At 33.7% G+C, this 19,343-nt stretch overlaps 2 protein-coding genes across 4 annotated transcripts; one reads left to right on the top strand and one right to left on the bottom strand.

Annotated features, from left to right (window-relative positions):
• The first annotated feature begins 71 nt into the window (after window positions 1–71).
• On the top strand, window positions 72–6,490 carry LOC133173149 (dynactin subunit 5-like). 3 transcript variants are annotated; one of them, XM_061308091.1, is made up of 7 exons: window positions 72–172; window positions 1,672–1,740; window positions 4,531–4,649; window positions 5,455–5,566; window positions 5,850–5,952; window positions 6,070–6,188; window positions 6,327–6,490. In XM_061308091.1, the coding sequence occupies exons 1-6, from the start codon at window positions 125–127 to the stop codon at window positions 6,186–6,188; spliced, it is 570 nt and encodes a 189-aa protein (XP_061164075.1). In that variant the 5' UTR covers window positions 72–124; the 3' UTR covers window positions 6,327–6,490. The 3 variants fall into 3 exon arrangements, with proteins under 3 accessions (XP_061164075.1, XP_061164076.1, XP_061164074.1); XM_061308092.1 differs by having other exon boundaries at window positions 6,070–6,194; XM_061308090.1 differs by having other exon boundaries at window positions 6,070–6,198.
• Window positions 6,491–8,679: 2,189 nt separating this feature from the next.
• Window positions 8,680–16,946, bottom strand: LOC133173148 (putative neutral sphingomyelinase). The gene is made up of 8 exons (XM_061308089.1): window positions 16,855–16,946; window positions 16,486–16,588; window positions 15,450–15,526; window positions 15,034–15,217; window positions 13,147–13,350; window positions 12,111–12,234; window positions 10,172–10,288; window positions 8,680–9,371 (listed from the first exon to the last, which is right to left on the bottom strand). The coding sequence occupies exons 1-8, from the start codon at window positions 16,899–16,901 to the stop codon at window positions 9,010–9,012; spliced, it is 1,218 nt and encodes a 405-aa protein (XP_061164073.1). The 5' UTR covers window positions 16,902–16,946; the 3' UTR covers window positions 8,680–9,009.
• Between the last annotated feature and the right edge of the window lie 2,397 nt (window positions 16,947–19,343).

Genomic DNA, 19,343 nt, shown 5'->3' with positions numbered 1-19,343 from the left:
CAAAGAACAAATTAGCTAGTAAGAAACCCGAATCATATTTGACTGAGTTATTTAACGCTATTTTGGAAAAAAAAACAAAAACAAAACTGGGGAATATTCTTTATTGGCGATCTTTTAATTTCAGATGGAGCTACAGGATGAATTTTATAATAATGCTGAGTATATAGAAACGGTATTTATTAGTAAAGCTTTGTTATATTTTTCATTATGATATTTTTCCTAAATGACGTAGCTCGAATTTTCTCTATGTTTTATTTATCTCCCCAAGTTGCTTTTTTGTAGAATGGTCAATCAGTGATAATTTATAGTGAATATAAATTTTTTTATTGTAGAAAATGTTATTCCTTATGCTGTAACTATAAACATTTATATGATTTTATACAAGTTACAAGATATAATTTTTGAAGAGTATACATGATAAACACAACATGATCATCAGTGTGAACATGCAACCAGAGACTTACATTTAGCAATATACACATTTGTGGTATCTCTCTATTATATAAACATGCAGAGAGCAAATATCTTCATACCTGTATGAAGTTTTTCGAAGGTCATAGGTCATTACGTGACCTAATTACACAGAGCAGTAATATCTACATGAAAAGACTTACTCCACTAAGCAATATAGCATGTTTTTCATGCATAAAAATGTACAAAATACGCAAGTAAAATAATAATCATTTTATTTACAATGTAAACGAGTATTTAATACAGTTCTTGATCGATTTTACATAGAGAATAGAAAACTACGTGTTATAAGTTTCATGTCTGAGCTGCATACTCTCAACGTTTACCCTTATTTTTCTTGCAGATCTCTGAATGATATAATTTTTTTTCAGTAAACTTTACTCACAATAAATTTGAAAATCTGTTGAAAAATATCAATGTAATGCAATCACCCCACAAACAGCTGACAAACACTGCACTTTGGAAGTTCGGTAGGCACACCTCCATCATCGAGATCGTTGTGATGTTGTCTTAACAATGTAAGCTGTCACCAGTGTCTCCATGTCAACATCATAAATTAATAAATATGCCTTACTTAAATCGTAGATTTTATGTTTTTGATCAAATTTCGTACTTGATTTCATGTTATCTGGTCCGGACAAGTGTCTCCATCCATCCCTTTCCGACCGAAATTCCTCCAACTTTTTATTATCAAACATCGGACGTGTTTCTTGTGTTTTTAAACATCGAATATGGGTTCTCATGAATACAAAAATTCCAAGACACCAATATGCTCACTATAATTGATCACAAGTAACCTTTCACAGAATATTCCCTTCAAAACAGAATCCTTTGCCAGATGAATTTGAAGCGTAACCGCTTTTCAAGCCGATTTACACCTAGCGTAATTAGTCAAAATCTACGACGTACAGTTAGTGCAATATTTATATTCGATTACATTCAATTGTCCGTCTCAAATGTATATATAAGTAATAAATAACAAGTTTAAAAACTTCAATGGGAATTGAAGTGGGTCGGTACATGATCAAATCTTCTGAGAAGGCCTTCGGCCTTCACAGGATTTGATCACGTGACCGACCCACTTCAATTCCCATTGAAGTTTTTAAACTTGTTATTTATTTCTTAATTATTTATGTCTCTGACGCAACAGATAATGGCTCTATATAGCAAATTGAATATACTGTACCTTTTTTACCACAGGCATCAGGAAATAAAGTGAGTCGACAGTCTGTTTTGTGTGGAAGTCAGAATATAGTTATTAATGGAAAAGTAAGTGACTATTATTAAAATGAATAATATAAAAATACTCTTTTAGTTTTAAATAATTAGTATCTGGGAGAAAAGAAACTGCCAAAAAAGTTTTACATGTATTATTATGTTTGAATATAGTGAATGGTGCCAGGTAATTTTTTCTATCTTTGTGTCATATAAATCTGTGAACTGGTAACTGAAACAACATCACTCCATAACATCCATCTATAAATACATATGCAACTCTAGCATTACAATTATTAATGATATGCAAGCATATATTTTCATGTACAAGTCAAATGTTCAAGAATGAATGATAATCATCTATGTTCTGTTGGAATTAAACTAAAATTGTGCAGGATGTAACTTGCAGAGAAATAATTGACATGACAGGACTTGGTTTTACAATATGTCTGTTTCATATTTTTGTAAGGTCTACCTCTGAAGTTTATGCATAGAGGGATTTTTATTATCATATTAGTTCAAGCTTCAAATACTGCATCTTACCTATATTCTCTGGATAGTGGCTAGGTCAAAGTTTTTTAAGCAAGTCTATTGACTCCATTCCGAAGTACATGTAATTATATTATTAAACCTCAACCTGGAGTAAATTTGCATAAGTGATATGAATTACTACTGAAGTCTTGCTTCTAGTGATTCAGCGACAGTCACAGACTATCAAAAAATCGTCGATGGAAGGTTGGCGATGCCGACAATCTATAGCATAGCTGCATAGCAGCAAAATCGATAGTTGCTATATTATAGCTACTTTAAACATAATGCTGAATCTTTATATATATTATCTTTTTTTCATATAGTGTTCCCTTTTTTCGTTTGTACAAAGATGATACACTGATTATTTTCTGTACATTTTCCTACTTACTTACTTATGCCTGCTACCCCTTTTTGGGGCATAGGCCGCAGACAAGATTCCTCCAGGCCCCTCTATCCTGAGCAGTGCTTTCAACCTCCTTCCAGTTCTTGCCCATTCTTTTAATGTCTGCCTCTAGATCTCTCCGCCAGGTGTTCTTTGGCCTACCTCTCCTACGTTTTCCTTGGGGGTTCCAGGATAGGGCTTGCCTTGTGATGTTATTGTTGGGCTTGCGTAGAGTATGCCCTATCCACCTCCACCTTCTCTGCATTATTTCCTGTTCTATAGGGGCTTGGTTTGTTCTTTGCCACAAATTGATGTTGCTGATTTTGTCGGGCCATCTGATCTGGAGGATGCGTCTCAGACAAGAGTTGACAAATGTCTGGATCCTGTTTGTTGTGGTAACAGTCATCCTCCATGTCTCAGAACCATATAGAAGCACTGCCTTAAGATTGCTATTAAAAAGCCTAACTTTGGTGCGTGTTGTAATTCCCTTGGTCTCCCAGATGTTTCCAAGTTGCAGGAATGCTACTCTGGCTTTTCCTATTTTCCATGTGCACACATATTTACAACGAGTTTCTGTTCGACGTCTGACTAAATACCGAGTCAGTGAATGATTCGTAAAAATGCTTTGAAAATTGTAATCATGACTAAATCAAAATAAAATTCCCTTCCATTAAAACAATCATTTAGGCAACAAAAGAATTGACGACGAAATATAGCTATTAAGAGTTTATCCTCAGTAAAAACACAAAATTTATAAACTGTGGTCATAAGGAATGTTTTACGCTTTTAATTTCAAATAATTTAGAAACATGCAATAAGTCCTTTAAAACATCGTCTTTTAATCTGAATTTCCTCTGCTTTCACTCTTGAAACGATATTTTCAACTTTCCACTCACATTTTGTGTATTATTTTTCAAAGTTTAAACTGTCAGAAGTCAAACACAAACCTACTGCTTTTTAGATTATACATGTATATAACGAATTCACAAGAAGTAGTACGTGGTATTTTTATTGTGTATACCCATATGCTGTTTTTAAAATATTGTAAATTATTTCTCTGAATAAATTCAAATATGAATGTTTATGAAGGTAGACAACTTGTTGAACTTTTACTTTTTTCTTTTTATATAAATAGGAATAAATTAAAAAAAAAAAAAAAAAGAAAGTCAAGAATTTATCATCTTTTAAAAATAAAAAAATTTAAACAAATTTATCAACTGATCAAATGTTTAATATAAACATGAAAGATGTCATAAAAAATGAAACACATTGTTTATTAAGTTATCAGTTTAATAGTAATATACTATTAAAATTCTTTTTATTTGAACTTAAATTTTAGCAAGTGTAATTCTTTCCTTAAAAAATTATAGAATAATCAGCTAGCAGATTCATTAAAACTGAAATATTAATTGGCCTACATGTGTACTTATCAATAACTAATATATATTAAAACACAATACCGTGCCTTTAATAATGTAAATAAAAAGAAACATAAGAAATGTCCGATTATTTTCGATTATGAATCGAAATGGTGTTCCCGATTCGATAGTCAATAGTCTAGTATTTTTCGTCCTATTCTGAAACACTACTTTCTTCAGATATTATATTTTCCAGATCAATATATGCATCTACACTAAAGGAAAGGAAAGGAAATGATATTTGCATGTTATTGAATTAACTATCAAAAAATGCTTATTACACACACTGTTTCACTATAATAGATTACATTTGTTGAGGTGAATCTACCGCTTTTTGATATTGGAGAATAAAGAGTTTGATTAGTAGAGACTTCTTGCATTGTTACTAAAATATGTTGGACTCCAACCCCATCCCTGTGTTGGAGGGATGAGCAATTTGAGCATTGTTAAAGAGCTAGGATATCTACCAGTCATTCATCTCCATATCATATAAAAAAGTTTTGTATTTTGTAGACTATAATAATGACAGATTGTGTTATTCGTGGAGACTTAGCCAATGTAAGAATTGGAAGACATTGTGTTGTCAGTAAAAGGGCAGTAATAAGGCCACCATTCAAAAAATTCAGTAAAGGGTAAGTGTATATCATACAGGATTAGATGTAGTAGATAAAGGTGCATGGTATGTTTTGATCATTTTTTTATGCCCCCATTATCGGAGATTCGGGGTTATATAGTTTTTGCCCTGTCAATCCGTCTGTCTGTCTGTCTGTTGTTATTCTGTTTGTCCGCAAAAACTTTAACCTTGCCCATAACATTTGATTGTTTGGAGCTATTGCTTTAATATTTCACATGTGTATTTCTTGTGAGAAGACCTTCCTTCTGGTACCAACATAATTGACCTCTTGACCTTGGAGTCTAACCCACTTTTGCAAAAATTTACCCAACTTTAACCATGGCCATAACTTTTGAACAGTTGATGCTAGGGCTTTCATATTTCATACATGTATTTATCGTCACAAGACCTTTCCACAGGTGTAAATATTTTTCGCCTTTTGACTTTGACCTTAACCCACTTTTAAAAAACAAGGTCTTCCCCTGCATACAATTAATTTTGACTCTTTGACATTGACCTTGGAGTTTGACCCTCTTTAAGAAAACACTAACCTTGACCATAATAACCTTGAATGGTTGATGCTTGGGCTTTCATATTTACCAAGTTTATCCATTGACACAAGTTCTTTCTTTGAGTAACAACATTTTTGATCTCTTGATCTCTTGCATTTGTGAAACTTTAACCTTTGCCATAAGCTGTCATACGGGGGCATCATTGTTTCACAAATACATCTTGTTTCTAAATGGATTTCTGCAACCAATCTATACAATTATTTTCAATATATAGTAAAGTACTGTTAACTACTTATAGTATTTTTCTTTCAGAGTGGCATTCTTTCCACTTCACATTGGAGATCATGTATTTATAGAAGAAGATTCTGTTGTAAATGCAGCTCAAGTTGGGAATTACGTTCATATAGGGAAAAACTGTGTTATAGTAAGTCTAAGTCTCTATCTTCTTAGACTGTGTTTATAGCAGTATAAGTTACAATATTACAACTTGGTTGATTTCCATACTCCATAGTACATGTATTTTAAAAGATTTTTCACCATGGAAATTATGTTCTATGTAAAGTGTTGAACAAAGAGCAAAGCATGCAAAAAGTAGGAAAAGGCATACAAAAAGCATACCTGCATACAACTTGATATGATTTTCAGATTGTTTCATATTGTAACATAATCTATCCAGCAACAGTACTAAGTTTCCATTGTCCTTTTAGGGCAGACGCTGTGTGTTGAAGGACTGCTGTGCTATAGCTGACAATACAGTACTACCCCCAGAGACAGTGGTCCCTCCCTTTACTGTGTTCTCAGGTTCACCTGGTGCGTACATTTGACTTCAGTATGAATATTGTTTCCTCCATCTAGAATAGAGAACAGTTTCATTTCTGAAACAGAAATCTTTGTTATGGACCTTTAATTGTATATTTGATCAAATAGGACGATTTACTGAAGAGTTGCCAGAATGTACTCAAGATCTAATGGTGGACGTGACTGTAAGCTATTATCAGCATTTTAAAGCAACACCTTCCAGTAAATCCAAAGACAGACACAGATAGGTACATGTAAGTAAGTATCTACAGTTAAGTGTACATTAAAAACAATCATGACTCCCACAGAAAAAAAACAACAACAAATTTGTATTATATTTCATGTTTCCTTATCTCAAAAATATGTATTTTATTTTTTATTTTCAGATCCCAGAGTAAAATGGACGAGGACCATGATCTAGTGCAATATCATTATAAACTTTATTTATGAAAGAGTGCTTTGCCTTTCTCATATACAGACATTGCCACAGCACCATTTACACATGTAAATACAAGAATACATAAAAGATTAATTAAATATGAAACTTGCATCTTTGAATTTTTTTTAGCTTCTAAATTGTTTAACTTTTATCAACGAGGAATAGGTTGAGACTACAATAGGGGATCAAAGTTTAATAAAAGAATATATACAGGTATACAGGGAAAACTTTCTCCTTAAAAACAGGAAGACCATTATTATCAACTTTAATTTATAAGCATCCTCAAGTGAGGCAGATTCTGGGGTTTTTTTTTCAAATTGTTGGTCCCAGGGATAGGGTGGGGCCTAAATAGGTGATTACTAGATAGAAAAATATTATTAAAAATATTAAGAATTGCTGGGTAAAAAATGATGAAACTTTTGTGAAAGTGCCTTTGCAAAAAATAGATGCTATTTTTTTCAAAAGATGGCCCCCTGAGATAAGGTTGGGCCACAATAGGGGATCAAAATTTTACATGGGAATATAAGAGGAAAACAAGATGTGTTTGTGAAACACTGATGCCCACTTATGGCAATTTATAGCGAAGGTTAAACTTTCTCAAATGCAAGTCAAATATGTTGCTACCCAATGTAATGCCTTGTCTCAAGGAATATACCTGTGAAATGTGAAAGTACTAGCAGCAACCATTGAATAGATATAGAAAAGGTTTAAGTTTTTCAAAAGTAAGTCAAACATTAAGGTCAAGGTCAAAGGGTCTAAATTAATGGTGCCCAAGGAAAGGTCTTCACACAAGAAATACATGTGAAATATGAAAGCCCTAACACCAACTGTTCTCAAGTTTTGGCCAAGGTTAAAGTTTTTCAAAAGTAGGTCAAACTCCTAGGTCAAAGAGTCAAAGTTGTTGGTATTCAAAGGAAGGACTTGTCATAAGGATTACACATGTGAAGTATGAAAGCCCTAGCACCAACTGTTCAAAAGTTATTGCCAAGATTAAAGTTGGGTAAAATTTTGCAAAACTGGGTTAAACTCCAAGGTGAAGGTCAAATATGATGGTATCTAAAGAAAGGTCTTGTCACAAGGAATGCACGTGAAATATGAAAGCCATAGCTCCAACAAATCAAAAGTTATGGGCAATGTTAAAGTTTTTCCAGAAAAACTGACAGACGGACAGGGCAAAAACTATATGCCCCCAAATCTTCAATTACGGGGACATAAAAATCTTTAAAAATCTTCTTCTTAAGAACAGCAGGGCCATGATTAGGTTTATATACTGGGGTATGCAAGCATCTCAGGTAGTACAGATTTATTAGTTCAAATCATATCCTCCAGGGCTAAGGCTGGCCACAAAGGAGGATCAAAGTTTATATGAGAATATATCGAAAATGTAAAATTCTTTTCAAGATTATTAGGGTCATTCCAAATCATATTGATATGCAAGATCCCCAGCTATATGATTTTTTTTTTTTTGAACTATGGACCCTGGGGTTAACTTGGGCTAAAGTTGGGGATAAAATTTTGTATAATTCATAGGCACAGAAAAAATCTTAGCTAGAATATCAAGGCCAGGTTAGTTAATATTATAGAACCCAGTGTTATACGTATCCAATTTTGCTTATGTCATGAGCCCCTAGGGCTATGAATGGGCTACAATATATGAGAAAAAAAATTGAAAAAATAGAGGGAAAATTCTTTTTAAATATTCTGAACATCGGGATCAATATCACTCAGGTGAGTACTGTGCCCAATGGGCCTCTTCTTGGCCGCATCCTGTGACCTGAAACAGGGACATAAATTTCTGAATGTTGATAGATTCCCTGTTGCTCATTTATATAATCATCAGGCAATCAGTTTGGTTGCTATGTGTCAGGTTTAACAATTTGATTTTGATATATGACCAAATTTCACTGTAAAGCCCAAAACGTGGACCAACAGGCTATAATTTTAAAATTTGGGTAGAGGGTTAATTGCTCCTTTTAAATGTTTCATATTATTACACAAGCAGTTTGATTTATTGATGTCCAGAGAAAAGAAGAAGTTAAAACCATGAAAATCACAATATTTCCCTTCCCTTAAGGATGCTTAATACCAGTTTGAAAATTGGTTGAGATTGATTCAGCCACTTCAGAGAAATCTTTAAAAAGGTTAAAAAGTGTATGTGTGTCACTATCTAATGAATAAATAACAGTCATAAATCACCTGCAAACCAGCTGGTTCCATGCAAACACTGAATCATTGATCTTCGTTAAAATTTTGTTTTCCTTTCAATGACACATTTGATCAGAACTTAAAACTAACAAAAGTTGAATACAGAACTTCATTTATTTTTGCTCTACATCCATAGCAATAAATTATACTTATGCAAAAATTGGTCAGTTTACATCACAGTGAAAAATATGCCATTGGATTTCGGTGCCTTAGTATCATCCTACAGCAAGGATAAATAGGCAAAAGATCAAATAATATATCACAGGAATGTTGAAAATTTTTAAATATACAATGAAAAGTAAATTAATAAATAACTCAGACTGATGTTACAAATAAACTCTATAGACAATAAAAAAGATTGTACAATAATTATGCTTTTTCACACATTTAGCATGTAGATTCTGGAATGTACGATAACAATGTGCTTAGTTCTGTTTGATCCGTTTCTTCACACTATACAATAGGTTATTTATATCCTTCTCTGCTCCCGTTAGACCTTTGAATTCAATCTTATTGATGATCAGCTTGTAAAACAGGAAGAAAGCAACCAATAAAGTCAAGGTAACAAAAGTAACGGCCCTCGCAATGACGACTAGATGACTACTCTCTCTCTCCATCTCTGTACACCAGAACCCATACAGAGCAACAGTACAGACCACACACAGAATGGTGTAGAAAAGGTTGTCAGATCTGGCCTTCTTTAAGCCACTCTGTACAATGGTCTTAGACTCCAAGAGAAGGTCGTATAGTTTGTTTTCGTCTCTTGTCTCCGGAGATGGAAGAGAACCTGTAACAATATTTAATATCTAAGATTGGCAGGGAACTGCACAAGACTCCAGTATACAGCTGTTGATCACTGACAGCTGTTGATAACTGACAGCTGTTGATCATTGACAGCTGTTGATCACTGACAGTCTTTTGTATGTATTCAGGTATTTTTTTCTAGCTGCAGATCTGTAGTTTTCTGGGAAATAAAACATGGACAGTCGATCATACCAAAGATACATGTAATATTTACCGGGGGGTATGTCCAAATTTTATTTCCTAGAGAGGTACAGTTCTGCAGCTAGTATTTTTCCTTTTTTTCAATTACAGATGTTTTCTTTATTACAAGGAAATTTAAAACAGATTGAAAATCCAGTGAATAGATTTCAATGAACATGTAGATGATATTTAAGAGTTGTGCCCCTTGGAATGAAAAGTTGTAAAAAAAAAAAAATGACAGTCAATACACTATAAAGGCTACTAAAGTATATGTACATTTATATATTACTTACAGTCAATTTTCTCTTCCCTTTTTGCTGTCTTACTAGTTTCCTCTAAGTGAGTAGCATGTTGTGACCTACTTGTGACCTATCAGTTCCTCTGGATGTGTCCTTAAACAATTAGTAAGCTGTAACCCACCTTTTTCCTTATAGATGTGTGAATGAGCTGTTATTATCATTTTTTTTCTATATGTATACAGACTGAGACCCATCTTTTCTCTATAACTGTGTAGCAAGGTTTGACTCACCTTTACTCCTCTGGATGTGTCACAAATTGTGACCCACCTTTTTCAAACTTGAGGACTTTTGGCTTTGAACGTACCTTTTTTCCTCTGGATTTGTAAGAGTGCTGTGACTCCTTCATGGTCAGAGTAATTGTATGGCTTGTCTGGAATTTTCCCGAAGTCAAGTTTACAGCTGGACACTTCCACCTCCACTCCTTGAAAGTACAAACATACACATATTCCATTAAGACACATATGTTGTACCAGTATCAAACTATTTAACACTGTGGTGAAGTGGTTTTTAGAAGAGGATTTTTGAAAGATGCCATTAAATTTTCACTATTCTTAATTATTTTTCCTTGAAAGAGGGTGTGGTCCTATATTTGAATAACTTGAATCCCCTTCACACAAGGATGCTTTGTGGCAAGTTTGGTTGAAATGGCGCATTGGTTCTTGAGAAGAAGTCGAAAATGTTAAAAGTTTACAAACAGACAGACAGCTACGAGGGGCATTTCAAAAGTTCTGGCAACTGGTATATAAAATTTTAACTACGTTACGGATTAAAATGACTCTGATACCACTGTAAAGCTTAGACAAATATGCATTAGTAGTGATGTCATTTTACATTCAAAATGACGTATAGGTCTGCTAAAATAGGTATACTCTGTATACTGGGTGTAAAAATGACTGATAAGGAGAACAATTTTTTTGTTGAGCAAAGAGCGTATTGCAAAATTCACTCATTGCTTAGCTTTGCGGCAACAGAAATAAAAGCCGATTTAGATGTAGTATATAGAGAGCATGCTGTTTCATATCGAGCAATAGCAAGATGGGTAGTTCAATTTAAAGAGGGTAGAAAATCAATTGAAGATAACCCCCATTCGGGGCGTCCAGTTTGTGCATATGGCGAAAAAGAAATCGTCGCTGTTCAAAATACGATAGCTGATGATGCTAGATATACAGTTGAGGAAATAGCAGACTTAACTAACATTAATTCGTCAGCAGTTTTTCGTATTTTAAAGGAAATCTTAAAGCTTAGGGAAGTCTGTGCTAGATGAATGCCGCATCTTCTCTCGGAAGAGCAAAAGCGCATCCGGGTAGAAATGGCTTCACAGTTACTAACAATTTATGAAGATTGTGACCAAAGGCGAATAAATGAGATTGTAACTGGTGATGAAACATGGATATATTTTTTTGAACCGGAAACTAAGCTCAATAATAAAGTTTGGATTGGTGAAAATGATACAAGGCCTCAAATTGCACGCAGAAACCGGTCTGTTCGGAGAGTAATGTATGCCTTATTTTTTTATTCTAAAGGCCCTGTTGCTCAAGTTCCGGTTCCAGGACACAGCAGTGTTACTGGTCAATTTTATGCAGAGAATATCTTGTCTCAGGTTGTAGAGCACTATAAAACGACCCGACCAACAACCAGTACTAGAGGAATAAAGCTCCTCCATGACAATGCACCTGCCCATAGATCAGAGGAAGTAACCAAATATTTAAAGGAAAATGGTATTGCCGTTTTACCACATCCACCCTACTGTCCTGACCTAGCTCCATGCGATTTTTGGTTGAATGCCGTTATCAAAGAAGCCCTCCGAGGATGGCGATTTGAAAGTCGTCATGCAGTCAGAAATGCTGTATTCCAGTGTATGAAGCGTATACCGAAAGAGGACTATAGGGCAGCATTTTCCACGTGGATTTCAAGACTGAAAAAGTGTGTCCAGGTCAACGGAGACTATTTTGAGGGATTGATATAATTTAATTTATGATAATGACACTCATTAATTTACCGCACACCAGTTGCCAGAACTTTTGAAATGCCCCTCATACATGTAGATGTTAAAATGTTAAAAGTTTACAGACAGGTGGACAGCTAGATGGACGGACAGACAGATGACAGACAAAATGTGATCAGAAAAGCTCACTTGAGCTTTCAGCTCAGGTGAGCTAAAAAGTACTATCCCTTTGTGTTTATCTGAAGGTCTCTCAAACACTTATCACCTGTATGTCCTTGACCTATAAACGTACACTGACCTTGGTTGACCCTATACAGGAGGTAGTCTAGTCGTCTTCCTACTGGTTCAAACCTCTGAACATTGTGTGTGCTGAAGCTGTTGTCTTTTCTCTCATTTGTGTGACCTGATTCATTTTCTTCATTCTAAATAAAAATATCAAAGGCACAACACAAAACATATCAAATAACTGATTTATCTCAGTTGATGATTTTTTTTTTTAAATTATTTACGAAGATTTTATTATAATTATTCTTGACATTTCAAGTTTTTGATTTTGAACCATTCCAGACATTACATTTATTTTTAATTCTCTAAAGATAACAAAAGATGTACATTTCCAATGTGAGTATGTTATTGTTATCTCCAAGTGCAATGTATTGTCAAAACATATCTGAATCGTTTTGGGTACCATTTGGTGCATAATTTTAATGGATCTAAGGGAAGCTGATGAGTTGAAATACTCCCTCCCCTCAGGAGCATATTGAGTGTTATTGAGTTTTAATTCTAAAATGTGTAAATATAGGTTTTGTACTAGATTACTGACTAATGATCTTTAATGGTTTTACCCTGAATTTTTCCATTTGATTTGGATAAGTGCTTTTGGGATCTTGATAAAGTTTAGCCTAAATGCCATTGAACACTGTCATTACAGTGAACTTTAAGCTTTTTGTTTTGACAATTAGAAAAATTTGGTTAGATATTCCCACAGAAATAAAAGCTACTTGTTGTATGAATCAAATTTCATACTGAGAATTGAGAAAGAAGGAAACATCTTATTCTTTCAAAAAATGACTAACTGCTAGAGCTATAGGAGCTAACAACATCACATAAAAGCATAAATAAATATATACGGTAATCAATCTTTTTTTTTTCATCATGAAGTGTATCTTTATGCATTTCTGAGAAATATCTACATAACAAGACATCACGGTAAGAATTTACTAAAAAGCAGTCTAAATGATCAATCCTAATCTGAAATTTAAATGGAATATTGATTTGAAATATGAATATATACACATCAACACAGGTTTTCCACATGAACCAATAAACTATACCTTTGCTAGCCAGCAGTCATGCAAATTGCCATTTGTCATGATCAATTTGTATCCCAGGTCAGAAGGTCGCAGGTTAAAGTCACCCCCAACAATGACTACATCACAGGATTCTGAGGTGTACTTGATGAACTGACTCATGTCAAATGCCTGAGCGACACGATGAGCGATATATTCATCAGACGCCATGTCATACTCAGCATGTAACTGTAACAAGAAATCAACACTTCACATGTTAGGAATAATGAAATCTACATTAAGTCAGATATTATTCCCTTCAAATTTCTAGATCAAAAGAATTTACATTCTAATAAATTAAAAACGAACAATAGTCCACCTAATCAGAAAGTACACAGACACAGTATACTACAGAATTCACTGCTTTGAAGAAGTATCTATATACATGTATGTCAAATACACGTAGGACACAAAAGTATCTTTGTCATTTATATTCCGATTTTCTGGTAAATACAAAGACTTCACAAATCATCAGCCTTACTTCCTAGCATGAAGACTTGCATTGTGTAGCTAATGCTATATGTCATTTAATATTAATGAAATCTAAAAATCAAAGCAGGAATTTATAGATATCAAAAAAAAAAATTAAATCATTTTATCTTCAGGCTGGCTGAATTTTATTCTACGTTTAATGTCACCTAAAAACTTCAAATCTACAAGGGAGGGAGAAAATTTAAAAAAAAAAACAAACAAAAATTTCAGACAAAGGAATTTCTACTCATTTATATGAATCAAAATACTTTAAAATATTTGTGCATCATGAAGATTTAGTGTTTAATGACAATTTTCAGTAAATCTGTCAGTTTAAATGATAGACTCATCCCAAATATACCTCATACAGGACCCAGTCGTGTATTTCTATGTGTATTATTGTGGAGTGCAGCTTTTAGCTGCTAAAGGTAAAAGAAAACTGGAATAGAAACTTGAAAAAAAATACCGATTTGTTTGTTTTTATCAAGTGCAAATCACAAGCACCTGACAAATGGTTGGTGTAACACCCCCCCCCCCCTTTCTTAGAATTTTATCAGACATGATAACTTAGCAAATGTTCATGAATTCCTAGTCTATCATACCAATATTTTGATATCTGACATCATTTTCTGTTTTTGTCAAGTTTTAAAGATTCACCCTTTATAGTATATAAAAATACTAAAGGTAAGAAACAAAATCTTGTAAACACTTAGGGTGCCCCACTTTGAGGGAGATTTTCAACCTTAATACAGCATAACTAATGAAATTTATGTAGGTATATATGTGTGGGTGATATGTTAAACATAAAATTAACTTTGGACAGCCTTATTTGCAATGAGTTCTATGTAAAAAGTGTATATAAAAAAACAACAACAAAAAACAATACTGTTTTACCCCAGAATCAATGCAATATATCTAACTCAGCCATGACTGTATTTCAGTAGAAAAAAGGTATATTTTTTTAAGTTTTCTTTACTCAAATTTTATATTCCTAGAGTTATTTCAGTCTAGAGATATTGAGCAACTGCAAAAGAGTATGTCTTAGATTTCTTTGCTGAAATGCCCCTTATAAAGTGAGAATATAATGTTCTGAAATGAATTTGAATCAGTTAAAGCAAAAGATGAGTAAGTATATATATCAAATAATTGTATTATCTGAAGCAATACTGCTGAAAGCAGCCATTCTGTACAAAAATTACTTTCCAGTGATATACATTGTAAGATTGTACTGTTAATATCTGCATTATCAAAGTTCAACTACACTATCTACATGATCTAGTAAAAATGCAGTAAAAATTTTTAAAAATGATCTTGAAAATGATTTTCTAAAATTGATTATAGGTTTCATTTTCTACTGCATATTCTATCCATCAATGGATGTTTACATTGAAAAATGCTTACATGTGTGCAATAAATGTTGATACTAAGGCCTTGAAAGGTCACTCGACAAAGACCTAAACCCTTTCCACCAAACCAGTCGCCATGCTGGACCTTGTGAAAGTATCCGTTCAGGGGAAATAAGTGGTAAAACGAATCCTCAATCATAAGCTTGGAGAAAACACAGACACCACTCCCAATGGTCCCACTTAAACCATCAATAAAATTATACATATTACGTACAACTATCACTTTGAAAAATTACTTTGTAATGAAAATTTTGTGTATCATTATGCTAAGAATCATTTTATTATCAAGTTCATTTGTTATACCAGGATTTAAGTCTACATTAGCATTAAAAGAAGCCCTGTTTATCAAGCATGAGGTGACTTTTTTTTTAAATATAAGTTTTCCATAACTTCACAGGAACTCAACTCTACCTTTGAAAATAATGAGAATATGGCATCACCTTCAATATATGTTGCTGCAGAAGTTTAAAATCTCCTTCAGTCCACACCTTTATACAAAAACAATGCTTCAGTATTAACATAAGTAAAAATACGATAAATGTCAAATAATGCCACAATGCCAAATGATACTACAATATGTCATATTATACTTTGGAAAGATACTGTAGAAGTACTTTTTTCCTCCTGGTATTAATTTACCCTATGTACATGGTCACAAATTTTCTAAAGTACATGTAAGGCATATGGTGGCAATCTAAGAAGTCCCTTAATTTTCTAAGAGCAGATTAAAGAGAAATTGTGATTCAGCAGAATTATGATCTGTGGAAGAACATATATTTACAGTATTGTGGGTGGGGAGAGAGATATATCTGGGTCATTTCACACTACAGAGGTAACCTGGTTAGCTTTGATGTATTATTCATCTTGCATGCACATTTGTTGAGTTAATGCACAACATTTCAAAAGTTAATTTAATCCAGAATTGTAAGAGGAAGGGAAAAAATACGATAGACTGGACCATGATTTAAACACACACCCCTCAACTCTAGACAGGTGCTCTACCAACTCAGCTATATATCAATCAGCAATCAAACCTGCCTGACCACCACATTCCTCCCTCCTTAAGTGTCTTCACCCAAAAGACACTAACCCTATATATTTTTGTCAGTGACTTTTGTTTAGTAATCCATTAGTAGCATCTAAGAGCTCTGAGCAATCAAGAATCATCGGTGACAATCATTTCATCACATGACTGCTGAAGAAGTTGTCTATCTCGTTAGTATATAATACACATGTTTGAAATTTTATCAATAAAGTCAATAAAAATGACTCAATTGACCAATTAAGTTCTGAACTATGCATTATCATAGTTAAAAGATCGCTATGCTAATGCATAGCTCATGGCTTGGTCAATAATGTGATTTTCATTGGCTTTATTGATAAAATTTCAAACTCCTGTTCTTTTGGATATAAGCTAGGTTTCTCAATGTTAACAGAAGAAAAGTACCTCTTGCAGTATAACTATATCATATCGCCCCTTTCCAATTTCCTCAGCAATGGCCTGGAATCTCTCTTTTCTGTACTTGCATGCAAATGGCACCGGTACACCCCTAAATATACCCTCAAGAAATGCACACGGAAAATGATGATTTACCAAATAAACAATCAGAAATATTTTTTTACGTTTAACAAATATTCATACATTTAAATTTGATTGAAACTTCCAATATAAATATTCAGTTTGGTTCAGTTTATTCTATATGTACGTTCAAGAAAAAATTAGAAAAGTAGCTACGAGTACGAAGACAGAGGAAATGCGATCTGAAAAAGATGTGTAAATAATAATATTAAGAAATCATTCAATACACAGGTATACCAGCAATTCAATGTCAAAAGCTGCAATGAAAACTTTGCGTCCTCCATCTTATGGACACTTCACACTTGATGACGGAAACCGAAAGTCGACCAACGGCATCCAACGGATGTTTACAATGATAGAATAAAAGTTGACCTGAAGACAACCTAAATTCCGGATGACTAAAGGCCCAATGGCCATGGATCGCAGTGCTCACCTTACGTCATCGCTTCCTCGTGAATGATTTATTTTGACCCTAAACGTTAACACTCAGGCTTGTATATTGGACAGCCCCCTCCCTTTCCTAACCTGAAAACGACCAAAGCAGCTTTTTACCGTTTATGAATCATAAAGAAAGGCGGATGATTTTAAATTTAATTAAATTAGAGAAAGAAACTGTGAAAGTTCTAAACCAATTTTCTTTCAGAAATATATTGATAACGTAAATTACAATTTTAGAGATATTCTATCCAAAAAATAAAGTTTTCTTAAAATTATTTTCACCCATCTACATGACATGCAGTATTTTCAAATACCCATAAAATGTCACAAACACTGATTACTTTTTATCCTTTTTGACAGTCAAAAATGATAACGTAATATCTGCTGTACTTTTTCAGTTCTTTCTCTAGTTATGCATCTCCCTATCTTATCTGCTTTCACTCCCTATATCATTTCTATGCTTTCTTATTTTCTGCATTTTCAAAACGTACTTTACCTTCCCTGTTAAAATGTAACTTATGAAAATAAATATAACTACGGAGAAAGGCTATTAATTAAAATATATTTTATTTATGTTTTTTTCTTCTATAATTTACGTTATGAATGCTTTGCTTTATTAATTAAGTAGCCAAGGAAGAGAGATATATGTGTGAAATATTGCTACAAACGCAGGTAAAAATATGGAAAAAGAAAGTGTGGTGTTGTAAGGGGGTATGTTTAAACAGTTTTGTATGTGCTGGAGTTTGACCAGTTGTACATAATGTTGGGAAAGATAATATCAGAAAAGACTTAATTTGGGCTCATTTCTTCCTAACATCGAATTTTCTTACTTTGAAATCGTTTATTTATTCTTTATTTTATTTTATACAATTCAGGCCTGTAGAACGCGGGGGGGGGGGGGGGGGTGGCATTGGGGGCCACCCCAACTTTTTCTGAGTACATGTATAAACTTTTGCTAGAGTAATTTATTTTTTTTTTAGATGTCCCCCCCCCTTCCTCATTTTTTGTTGCTGTAAGGTCGAGCACTGGCCAATTCCAGCTTTTCGTTTGGACAGTTAGGTTTTTTCACCCCCCCCCCCCATACACACCTCTGAAACCGTTGCTAGGGCCTGCAATTTACCCATATTGAAAGTTATTGGTATCCAACATTCTTGGAAGCATAAACTACTCATTTTTAAAATTAAAAACTTCATTTATTAGCATCGAAACGACTTTTAAATGAAAAAAAGACAACTGTTTGGTGATCGTCAACGACAGATCGCCAATAAAGCGATTGTAAAGGTATGAAAAAGGATCAGGCAACTCAGAGTTAATCTAGTCTTTCAAAGTGTTTCATTTCATTGAAATTACATCAATACAGGTTCTTTTTTTCGGGCACGGAGCATTGTTTTTGATGGAGACTGATTTTAATCATTGGCAGATTTTTTTCCGCATGCTTCGCGGATCATATTGTTTTTCCTTACAAAAAAGAAGGGGGGGGGGATTTATAATGAGAGATAATTATTTTCAGACAGATGGCAGAGTGCATACACAATCCGTTGACAATTAAATGGCTTTTTACTTGGGAGAACTTTGTAAAGTATAACTTTATTTCCAAACAGGTACGCAAAAAATTAAAATGAATCAAATAAAAGGCGATTGAAGTGCACCTCTCTGATGTAATCGTAACACCTGTGAAAAATCATTATATAATAGTCCGTTATTTAAAATCTCTCAAACCAACCAGCTCTATTCAGTGTACATATGCAATGAAATATGGAGATAACGAACAGTAATCAAGCTCAAAAGTCCATTGAAACAATGCAAACCGGGAGCAGAGCAAACACGGACCTCTAAAAACATCAGAGGTGGGGTCTTCTTCTTCTCGTGTATAAGTTTTTGAATAAATTCAGCTTCATATCACATCATATCATAAAAAGGTCTGCTAATAACGGGGCCCACTTGGTACCCATGGGATTCCTACAGATTGTTGAAATATCTGATCTTAAAATGATTAGATGATCCTTAACAAACCATTTTTTTTTAGAACTGAAAGCCTGGTTTGTATTTTTTTTATTTGACACAACGAAGACATTTGCTGTGTGCCGTGTTGATTATGCAATTACAATCTATGAGAAGGCAAAAGATGTTGATCAAAATATACAAGACCAAGAATGTTTCCTGATAAGACACCGTCCTGGCACCATAATGTAAAATGTCTGAATCTTTTTGGCACAATGTTTGATCTTCAGTTGACCATTCTATGAAACAAGAAGCGATCCATTTATTAAACCTGTCAGTTCAACTAT

The sequence above is a fragment of the Saccostrea echinata genome, unplaced genomic scaffold, assembly GCF_033153115.1.
Source record: "Saccostrea echinata isolate AGI-Se365-2 ecotype Australia unplaced genomic scaffold, CSIRO_AGI_Sech_v1 ptg000056l, whole genome shotgun sequence".
NCBI lineage: Eukaryota > Metazoa > Mollusca > Bivalvia > Ostreida > Ostreidae > Saccostrea > Saccostrea echinata.
The sequence above is the reverse complement of the archived record's forward strand: the minus strand, read 5'-3'. Positions and strand labels throughout refer to the sequence as shown.

Bases quoted from the DNA above. Each gene is read 5' to 3' on its own strand.
- LOC133173149 (XM_061308091.1), top strand. From the start codon at position 125: ATGGAGCTACAGGATGAATTTTATAATAATGCTGAGTATATAGAAACG. The intron at 1,741-4,530 runs GTAAGTGACTAT...TGTATTTTGTAG, and splicing joins ATATAGTTATTAATGGAAAA to ACTATAATAATGACAGATTG. The intron at 5,567-5,849 runs GTAAGTCTAAGT...TTGTCCTTTTAG, and splicing joins TAGGGAAAAACTGTGTTATA to GGCAGACGCTGTGTGTTGAA.
- LOC133173148 (XM_061308089.1), bottom strand. From the start codon at position 16,901: ATGGAGGACGCAAAGTTTTCATTGCAGCTTTTGACATTGAATTGCTG. The intron at 15,527-16,485 runs GTACTTTTCTTC...TTTTGTATAAAG, and splicing joins ATATAGTTATACTGCAAGAG to GTGTGGACTGAAGGAGATTT. The intron at 13,351-15,033 runs GTAAGCATTTTT...TTCTTGTTACAG, and splicing joins TCAACATTTATTGCACACAT to TTACATGCTGAGTATGACAT.